Here is a 10,937-nt window from a genome sequence, read left to right as displayed (position 1 = left end):
TGGCGCTGCAGTCATCCCTCTGATGAATAGACCATCTTTATCTGCTCTTTATCTGCCCTTGTGCTCCAAGCAGAGAGACAGACAGGGAGACAGACAGACAGGAGACAGACATACAGACAGGGAGACAGAAACAGACAGGAGATAGGCAGGAGACAGACACACAGACAGGGAGACAGACACACAGACAGGGAGACACACAGACAGGAGACAGACACACAGACAGGGAGACAGACACAGACAGGAGATAGGCAGGAGACAGACACACAGACAGGGAGACAGACACACAGACAGGGAGACACACAGACAGGAGACAGACACACAGACAGGGAGACACACAGACAGGAGACAGACACACAGACAGGAGACAGACACACAGACAGGGAGACAGACACACAGACAGGGAGACAGACACAGACAGGAGATAGGCAGGAGACAGACACACAGACAGGGAGACAGACACAGACAGGAGATAGGCAGGAGACAGACACACAGACAGGAGACAGACACACAGACAGGGAGACAGGAGACAGACAGGAGATAGGCAGGAGACAGACACACAGACAGGAGACAGACACACAGACAGGAGACAGACACACAGACAGGGAGACAGACACAGACAGGAGATAGGCAGGAGACAGACACACAGACAGGGAGACAGACAGGAGATAGGCAGGAGACAGACACACAGACAGGAGACAGACACACAGACAGGAGACAGACACACAGACAGGGAGACAGACACACAGACAGGAGACAGACACACAGACAGGGAGACAGACACAGACAGGAGATAGGCAGGAGACAGACACAGACAGGAGATAGGCAGGAGACAGACACACAGACAGGGAGACAGACACAGACAGGAGATAGGCAGGAGACAGACACACAGACAGGAGACAGACACACATACAGGAGACAGACACACAGACAGGGAGACAGACACACAGACACACAGACAGGGAGACAGACACACAGACAGGGAGACAGACACAGGAGATAGGCAGGAGACAGACACACAGACAGGAGACAGACACACAGACAGGGAGACACACAGACAGGGAGACAGACACACAGACAGGAGACAGACACACAGACAGGGAGACAGACAGGAGACAGACACAGACAGGAGATAGGCAGGAGACAGACACACAGGCAGGAGACAGACACACAGACAGGGAGACACACAGACAGGAGATAGGCAGGAGACAGACACACAGACAGGAGACAGACACACAGACAGGGAGACAGACAGGGTTCAATGGGGATGTTATTATGTCCAGTACAACTGTGGTTTCCATATTGTCTGGCATTCAGTCCATAGCTTCAGCAACATGGCGTGTGTGTGTGTGTGGGGGGGGGGGGGGTGAAACACACTGCGGGGAGAGTGTCTAAATGTGATTGAGAGATTTGGGGTGAATAATCTAAGCTGCAGCTTCCAGAGGCTCTGTGGTGTGTTTGGTGGGAGGGGGGGGGGGGGGGAGGACGACACCTGCTCCTTGGCACCTACATGTCACTGGCGTGTTGTGGCTGTCTGTGATCCAGCAGAAGGTTGGCAGGGCTGTCAGATCAGGCCAGTCCTCCTCCAGCAGTGTACACCAGCACAAGCCCACTGTGCGGGCTGTTGTGTTTCGATGCCCTCCTGTGGTGCTTATACCCGTTTAGTTTTGTTCAGTTATTTTCCTCAGAAATGATTTCCGCCTCTCTTCCCCCACACCACAATAACCCCCCACACACACACTCACACCGCTTACAGTCACCTTTGACCTTTTCGGATCACACGCCAAAGCAAAGGTCATCGTCATCACTTTCCGCCATCAAAACAACATGTCGGCTGGCAAGTCTGTGATTTGAGTTCGGCGAGATAGCATCGCATTACCATATTAATGCGGCTTCCCATTGTCCTGAATGTCAGCGGATGGAAACGGTGGGATGGAATGTAGTGTTAGCTCCTGGGTTAGCTTTAGCCAGTCAGTCCTCCTCCTGGCCATCTGTCTGAGAGGACTGCAGTGGGAGATGGACGTGTTGATGGCAAAGAGGCAGTAAACAAAGCTCACGGCCTCCCGCTCCGCTGACGTGTGTTTGAACACGCTGGACGGTTTTCCGAGGCACAGATGGTCGTAGGCTTTCCCTGCCGCTACGACTCCACTTTCCTCAATTAAATCCCTGCAGACCTGAACCGACGGAGAGAAATTAGCGAATGTGCGAGAGGATTTACCCGTCTGTTTTCAGCTCCGTTTTTTTAAGGGAGAGAGGATGTTAGCACTTGCTAAATGAGTCAGACATTTTTCTGTAATAGTAACATTTTCGAGCTTTCTCTGTCTCCTTCTCTCATGGTTTCTCTTACACGTGCGGCCAACACAGCCGTGCGGTAACTAAGCTGATTAAACCCGGAGTAGACTGGGGAAACGTTTGGGGTCATTATTTCGCATTCTGAAGTTTTCTCCGTCGGGGTTGTGAAGCGTGGTAGCCACAGTGCAGTGTGTGATCTGTGTTCGTGTACTAAAGGCTCCCATCCCCAGGCGATCTCTGTGTTAGTTCAACAAGGCAGATAAAAGGCCGTGCTCAGATCCCTGACTCCTGCTCCAGCTGGGGATGAACGCACTCTCCATGCTCCACCATCCGCTGCACATCCCCTCTCTCTCACTCTCTCTTATCTCCGTTCTCTCTCCTCACCGCTCTCTCTCTCCCCCCCTCTCTCTCCCTCTCCTCTCTCTCTCTCCCCACTGCTCTCTCCCCCCCCCCTCTCTCTCCCTCTCTCTCTCTCCCCACTGCTCTCTCCCCCCCTCTCTCTCCCTCTCTCTCTCTCCCCACCGCTCTCTCTCTCCCCACCACTCTCTCTCCCTCTCCTCTCTCTCTCCCCACTGCTCTCTCCCCACTGCTCTCTCCCCCTCTCTCTCTCCCTCTCCTCTCTCTCTCTCCCCACCACTCTCTCCCTCTCCTCTCTCTCTCCCCACCACTTTCTCTCTCTCTCTCTCTCCTAGAATCCCGGGATAGGCCATGGTGCCCACCCCAGTGACAATGAAGAAGGGATGATGTCAGAGCTTGTAAATCATCCGTTCAGAACAGAAGGGAGGGGAGGAGGGAGGATGTAGGGGTGAGGGGGGGGAGGAGGGAGGATGTAGGGGTGAGGGAGGGGAGGAGGGAGGATGTAGGGGTGAGGGAGGGAGGGGAGGATGTAGGGGTGAGGAGGGAGGATGTAGGGGTGAGGGGGGAGAGGAGGGAGGATGTAGGGGTGAGGGGGGAGGGGTGAGGGAGGGGAGGGCAGGAGGGAGGATGTAGGGGTGATGGGGGGGAGGAGGGAGGATGTAGGAGGGAGGATGTAGGGGTGATGGGGGGGAGGAGGGAGGATGTAGGAGGGAGGATGTAGGGGTGAGGGAGGGAGGGGAGGAGGGAGGATGTAGGGGTGAGGGGGGGGAGGAGGGAGGGGAGGAGGGAGGATGTAGGAGTGAGGGGGGGGGGGGGGAGGGAGGATGTAGGGGTGAGGGAGAGGAGGAGGGAGGGGTGCGGGGGGGGAGGAGGGAGGGGTGGATGGATCTACTGTGAGTCCTCTCATGGTGGGGGGGGGCGGGCGCCTGTGCTGTGGATGCCTGTTCAGAGTCTGGGATTGCTAAAGAGGCAGTTAGAATAGGTAGTGCTAGGTCTCTCTCTCTCCCCCTCAGGGGACAGAGTCTAAACACACCGCATCTCTATGCTCAACTTTTCCCTGACTGATTGCTGATGACTGTTTGAGGGCACAGACATGCTAACTTGTTTATTTATTCAAAAAAAAAAACTCCACCCCCCCCCCACCCCCCACCCCCCCTGTGGTGTCTTTCTGCATCTCTAAGCGCTGCCTGTCGTTCTCGTAGAAAGAGACAAAATCCTGCCTTCGGTAAATGCTTGTGAAATAAGAATGGGTTAGCTGTTTGTGTATGTACAGTAGAACTATGTGTGTGTGAAAGTGTAACTGTGCATGTGTGTACAGTATGTGTGTGACAGAAATGGGGCACCCCCTCATCTGTCTTTGAGGAAGTGAGCCGCCCCTTCAGGCTGTCCTCCTCTCCCTGTCTCAGAAGCCCAGGCCGTCACGTAGCTAAAAGCGTCTGCCAAATGAAGAAATGTAAATTTACATTTCATTTAGTCATTTAGCAGACGCTCTTATCCAGAGCGACTTACAGTAAGTACAGGGACATTCCCCCGAGGCAAGTAGGGTGAAGTGCCTTGTCCAAGGACACAACGTCATCTGGCACGGCCAGGAATCGAACTGGCAACCTTCTGATTACAAGCCCGCTTCCCTAACCGCTCAGCCACCTGACTCCCTAAATGTAGTGGCCGAGGTCCAGCACTGCTTTCTAGCAGAGAAAACTAGCATCTGTTATGTAGGAGAGGGTTACAGTGATTATACTGAACACACAGTACTGCGCAGACATCTTGTGAAAAAATATAAATAGTAAATAAATATAAAAAGTTATAGAAAAAAATAAATTCTGAAATGATTAAATGAAAACACTAATTGTGTATATATTTCTCTTTTGGACTGACACAGTAATGTAACCTCATCTAAAACAACATTTAATCTCTTGGTGCCTAAGATCTTTTTTTAATCACAGTATTTAATTGATATGCAACAATCATCTCTACTGTTTCATACAGTAGTCCCATACCTGTCTGTCTGTGTCTGTCTGTCTGTCTGGCTGTCTGGCTGTCTGGCTGGCAGTAGTAGCAGGTCTTACATGTACTTTACATGATGTAAATATCTTCATATTGAAGCACTGGCCCTTCCCCAAACTCTGTCTTCCATCACTGGAATCTTCCAACTGAATTTCCATAAGCTTCTCTGGTGACACAACATCGCTAGGCTAAACCACTACACCTCCCAGAACCCTCTTCCCCACTCCTGCCTGTAATCACATAATGACTTCCCTATGGTAATTCGTATTCAAATACCTCCACATTGTAACATGTTTTACCCGCATTGTTCTGGGGGACGAAGAGCGTTTCAGAATCGTTCTCTTCTTCTGACGTGAGAACTGGAAGTGGAGGATCCTGGGCGGCTCGTTTGAATAATTGAGTGATACACAATCAAGCAGCGCAGGGCCATGATGGCATCCTGATGGGGCCCTACATAGCAAATAATTACAGCCTGACAGGAGCCTGCCTACCGACGCACTGGCGAGGAACCGCGCTTCACATTCAACGGCTTTGAATCACCACACCCCCAACACAGACACGCATACACACACACTCTCACACACACACACTCTCACACACACAAACTTAAACACACACATGGATGCACACTCTCCCTCACACACACACACACACACACAGCAGCCCCCCCACAGAGGAGGAGAAGGGGGGGTTCAGCCCATCAGAGAGAGGAAACAGCTCGTTGTGTGAGACTGCCATTCCTGTGGAGAGCAGCAGCTTTCTGTTCCAATCCAGCTCCTGCCTGCCGCCAACACGCTCCTGACAAGCCTCTCGTCTGTCTAATAACCCCCCCTCCCCCATGCCTCCCCCGCCCCCACCCCCTCCTCCTTCAACCTGCACTTCCAGTAAATCCGTGAATTCAGTTATTTTATTTATTCATTTTCATTTTCTGTCTCACGGCTAAGAGACTCTGCGGCGTCCTAGCCAGGGGGACCCAGTCTCTGTGACTGTCTGTGCGTGTCACAGCCATGCGTGTCACAGCTGTGCGTGATGCACTGGGGCCATATCTGATCTGACACAGCAGGAGGGAGGTGGAGGTGTCACCGTGGAGACCGAGCAGGGTGCCTCAGACTGGGATGTGACATGTGACACTGACAGAAGCCAGCCAGCCATATGGCAGCGTGTGCCAGCCTCCATGACAAAACAGAGGGGCCCACCCAGCATCACTGCAGGCTTTGATTGACAGCTTGGCTTGAGGGCATTGGCTCTTGCTGACTTCCTGTTTGACTAGAGGTATCCTCTGGGAGTTTGAGTTCCGCCAATTATCTGTAGAAGTGGCTCATCGTGTACCTGAGGTCTCCCAGACAGACTGGCAGTTGAAGCTTCTCGTTAATATGGATTTTCATTATGAATGTGTGAATTTGGTTTTTTTATTTGCAGTCGATTGTTCAAGGTTTCTGCGCTTGGTTTCAATATGCCAAGCTGTATCTAGCCTCGCCTTCTGGAGATGGTATTGGATTAAGCTAACCCTCCCTCCTCTCTCCTCTTCTCTCTCCCCCTCCTTCTCTCTTGCTTCTCCATCACCCCCTCTCTCCTCCATCCATCTCTCTCTCCCCCTCTCTCCTCCATCCATCCTCTCTCCCCCTCCCTCTCTCCTCCCTCCATCCCTCTCTCCCCCTCTCTCTCTCTCCTCCACCCCTCCCTCTCTCCTCCCTCCACCACTCTCTGCCCCTCCCTCTCTCCTCCATCCACCTCTCTCTTTCTCTCCTCCCTCCATCCCCCTCCACCCCTCTCCTTGGCAGTGCTGCGTGACGACTTCCGGCAGAACCCCCAGGACGTGGTGGTGGCGCTGGGGGAGCCGGCCACCCTGGAGTGCCTGGCCCCGCGGGGACACCCGGAGCCCAGCACCTTCTGGAGGAAGGACAAGGCTCGCCTGGACCTGAAGGACGACAGGATCACGGTGAGACCACCCTCTGACCTCTGACCTCTCCATGACCCACGCCTGGGGCTCCTCAGCGATCAGGCCCCTCCCACCTCTGACACTGGTTATCAACCAACGTTTTGTCTATAAGCCAGTGCTGCTGCATTTATCTGTCTATCATTCTAACTATCTATTGATCTATCTATTTATCTGTCTATTTATCTGTCTGTCGATCTTTCGATCTGCCTGCCTGTATACTGTATACACTGTATAAATCATGTAGCTGTGAGCTGTGTAATCTGACCCTCTGTCTGTCTGTGTGTGTGTGTGTGTGTGTGTGCGCGTGCGCGTGTGCGTGCGCGTGTGCGTGTGTCAGGTGCGAGGAGGGAAGCTGACCATCTCCAACACCAGGAAGAGTGATGCGGGGAAGTACGTGTGTGTGGCTGCCAACATGGTGGGCGAGCGAGACAGCGAGACAGCCCAGCTCTCTGTGTTTGGTGAGGAGCACACACACACACACTCTCACACACACACACTCTCACACACACACACACACACACAGCCTCCCAGACCCTGGGAGCTCATACCTGAATAATACACTCACACTAAACATGGACTTGAAATAAGAGTGCTGAATATGTTACGGAAACGAATATGTTTTGTTTGTGTGTGAATGTGTTTTATTTGTGTGGGTGTGTGTTTTTTGACCTTGTGTGTATGCGTGTGTGCAGAGAGGCCCAGGTTCGTGCGCAGGCCGGTGAACCAGGTGGTGCTGGTGGAGGAGGGGGTGGAGCTCAGGTGTCTGGTCCAGGGAGACCCTCCGCCCACGCTGCGCTGGAGGAAGGACGACGTGGACGTGCCCCGCGGCAGGTGAGGAGTGTGTGTGTGTGTATCTGAACGTGTGTGTGTCTGAACCTGTGTGTGTGTGTCTGAACATGTGTGTCTGAACACATGTGGATCTGTGTTTCAGTGTCTCAACATGCTTGTGTGTGTGTGTGTGTGTGTGTGTGTGTGTGTGTGTGTGTGTGTGTGTGTGTGAAGCTATAGTAATAATGACTTGACAGTGAAGCAGGACTAATGAGAGCCAGTGTGAGACTCTAGCTACCACCTGCTATGTCGACTCTGTGTGGGTTTGATCATGCACACTGCGTTCCTCCACCCAGAGAGGCCTGTTGTTCCATGAATAAACATTGTTCATGTAATATGCAATTTGAACCAGATTCCACCGAGGTCACAGTGGATTCATGTAGTGTGTGTTTGCGCTCACAATCTTCCTCTCCAGGGTGGGTGCGCCCAGATAAGTGAACATGTCACATTAATGTATGAATATCACCAATGCACTATATCGAATCAGATTCCATATATCTGGGTTAATGTATTGGACGTGCCTGTTGGCTCAAATAAGGGGAAATGTAAATGGCCGCCACAACCCTAACCCTACACAAACAGGGTTTGCTCCAGTGCATGGCTATTACATTTACATTTAGTCATTTAGCAGACACTCTTATCCAGAGCGACTTACAGTAAGTACAGGGACATTCCCCCCGAGGCAAGTAGGGTGAAGTGCCTTGCCCAAGGACACAATGTCAGTTGGCATGACCGGGAATCGAACTGGTAACCTTTGGATTACTATCCTGACTCCCTCACCGCACAGCCACACCGCTCTCATTACACGTTACCTTGGTAGCTGTGTTGGTCCACTGTACTTCAAACATCGTACAGTGCATCACAAAACACTTTGTTTGTGCGTGTGTAGAGTTAGGCTTGTGGTGGCCACTTCAATTTCCTTCTTTTTGGCCTGGCCTATCCCAGCCCATCAGGTCAGTGGGAAGGGTGTAGCTCAGTGGTTAGAGCATATGACTGCAGATCAAGCGGTCCCCCAGGTTTAAACCCCCCCCCCCCCCCGTTCACAAAGCTTTGGATAAAAGTGTCTCCTAAATAAATATCTCTCCATCCAGTCCTCCCTCACTGGTTGTAGCTCTCTTCAGCATGCAGAGAGACCAGTTAAAGCTGTAGAAGAGCTCTCAAACGGAAGGAGAGGTCGGATTTAGAATGGAGATTCCTGCCTGGGATGTGGGACATGTGTGGGCGTAGTAGAGGGAGCTGGAAGTGGGTTGTGGGCTTGCGTGGCTAGCGTGTGTGTCTGGTGTAAGAGCGGGCCATGGGGATCCTCAGACAGAGCCAGGGAGGGAGCCAGCCTGTCTGCCAGCCTGTCTGTCTGGCTTTCTGGAGCTGCCCTCTCTGTCTCCATACCCCCTGACTCCAGAAACATGGCCTACTTCCAGCCCTGCCTCCCTGCCTCCCTCCCCCGGCCCGGCCCTGGCAGAGCGTCCCCTGGGAGCCCCTCTATCTGGGTCAGAGACGTGACTGGAGCCTTCAGCTGGTTCACACAGCCTGGACAGGCTGATATCGATAGTCTCCTCCACGCTCCCCTCACCTCAGCTTTGATCTGGGACATCTCCTCCTCCCCTCCCTCCTCCCCCTCCTCCTCCTCTTCCTCCTCCCCTCCCTTCTCCTCCCCTCCCTCCTCGTCCTCGCTCTGTCTGTCTGTCTGGACGGATGGTCAGTTTTACAGACCACCGGTTCACAGAGCCTGAGACAGATGTAGTCCATGCTGTGTGCTTGTGTCAGACCTGCAGGCTGCTGAGGTGTGTGTGTGTGTGTGTGTGTGTGTGTGTGTGTGTGTGTGTGCGTGCGTGCGTGCGTGGGTGGGAGTCTTCCTACAGGAGTCTGGTCTGGACTTCTCCAGAGAGCCGCTGGTGGAGACACAGTGATGCGGAGTGTATCTCTATGAATTAGTTATTTTGCACGGCTCACGTCATTCTCACCCGTGTGTGTGATGTAGGCACACACACTCAGTCACTCTCTCACTCTCTTTGTCTCTCTGTCTCTCTCTCTCACACACACACACAGACACTCATTTTATCGCTCTCTCACACACACACACACTCTCATTCTCTCGCTCTCTCACACACACACACTCATTCTCTCGCTCTCACACACACACACTCTCATTCTCTCGATCTCTCACACACACACACACACACTCTCATTCTCTCGCTCTCTCACACACACACTCTCATTCTCTCTCACACACACACACACACACACTCATTCTCTCGCTCTCTCACACACACACTCTCATTCTCTCTCACACACACACACACACACACACTCTCATTCTCTCTCACACACACACACACACACACACACTCTCATTCTCTCGCTCTCTCACACACACACTCTCATTCTCTCTCACACACACACACACACACTCTCATTCTCTCTCACACACACACACACGACCAAGCACACGCCACAGTGGGTGCCTCTTCTTCATAAATATTGAAATAGTGGAACAGTCAGGGTTCCAGCTGAAAGCACCTTTCATTTTGCCATGGCTTTCATCCCTGCATAATTGCCCCCCTCTGCCCGCCCCCTCTGCCCCCCACCAGCTTCCCACACCCCACCCCACCATCTCACCCCCACCACCTCCCCACACCCCCCCACCATAGCAGAACTTGAGCAGCATGTCTTGAGCCTGCCTCAGAAGAGCCAGTCTCTGAGAGAGGAAGGTTCATGTCCACTAACTAGGGTTTAAATGTGTGGTACAAGTGATCTGGTTTACCTGCATGTATTCAGTCATTGGTTTGCTCCTGTCAGTGTTGATGTCGTGGTGTGTGTGATCAAAGCAGCTCTTCTGCAGGTGATGTTGATGTCTGCAGACAGAGCTGTAGGAGGAAGGCAGTTAGGACTAACTTGATGGAACGCCATCGTAATCTCTCCTCCCTCCCTCTCTCTCTCTCTCTCTCTCTCTGGTCTCTGTCTCTGTCTCTGTCTCTCTCTCCTCTCTGTCTGTCTCTCTCCTCTCTCTCTGTCTCTTTTTCTCCTCCTTCCCTCTCTCTCCCTCTTTCTCCTCTCTCTCCTCCTTCCCTCTCCTCTCTTCTCCCTCCCCTCTCCTCTCTCTCTCCTCCCTCCCTCTCTCTCCTCTCTCTCTTCCACCCCCCCCCCCCCCCCCCAGGTATGACATCAGGTATGAGAAGGAGGACTTCCTGTTGAGGATCAAGAAGGCGTCATCAGGAGACCAGGGCACGTTCTCATGCGTGGCGGAGAACCGTGTGGGCAAGGTGGAGGCCGCCGCCACGCTGACCGTCCGAGGTGAGACCTAGACCCTCCACCCAGACCCTCCACCCAGACTCTCCACCCAGACTCTCCACCCAGCCTCTCCACCCAGACCCTCCACCCAGACCCTCCACCCAGACCCCTCCACCCAGCCTCTCCACCCAGCCTCTCCACCCAGCCTCTCCACCCAGCCTCTCCACTCCAGCCTCTCCACCCAGACCCTCCACCCAGACCCTCCACCCAGCCTTTCCACCCAGCCTCTCCA

At 53.2% G+C, this 10,937-nt stretch overlaps 1 protein-coding gene across 1 annotated transcript; it reads left to right on the top strand.

The window, feature by feature from the left end:
* Nucleotides 1–6,431: 6,431 nt before the first annotated feature.
* Nucleotides 6,432–10,719, top strand: LOC134016078 (roundabout homolog 2-like; the record flags this gene model as incomplete). Its single annotated transcript, XM_062455493.1, has 4 exons — nt 6,432–6,589; nt 6,927–7,047; nt 7,282–7,420; nt 10,572–10,719. Coding segments are annotated over 4 exons (566 nt in total), but the record flags the coding sequence as incomplete, so codon positions are not given.
* Nucleotides 10,720–10,937: the final 218 nt, after the last annotated feature.

The sequence above is a fragment of the Osmerus eperlanus genome, unplaced genomic scaffold (genome assembly GCF_963692335.1).
Source record: "Osmerus eperlanus unplaced genomic scaffold, fOsmEpe2.1 SCAFFOLD_555, whole genome shotgun sequence".
Taxonomy (NCBI): domain Eukaryota; kingdom Metazoa; phylum Chordata; class Actinopteri; order Osmeriformes; family Osmeridae; genus Osmerus; species Osmerus eperlanus.
The sequence above is the reverse complement of the archived record's forward strand: the minus strand, read 5'-3'. Positions and strand labels throughout refer to the sequence as shown.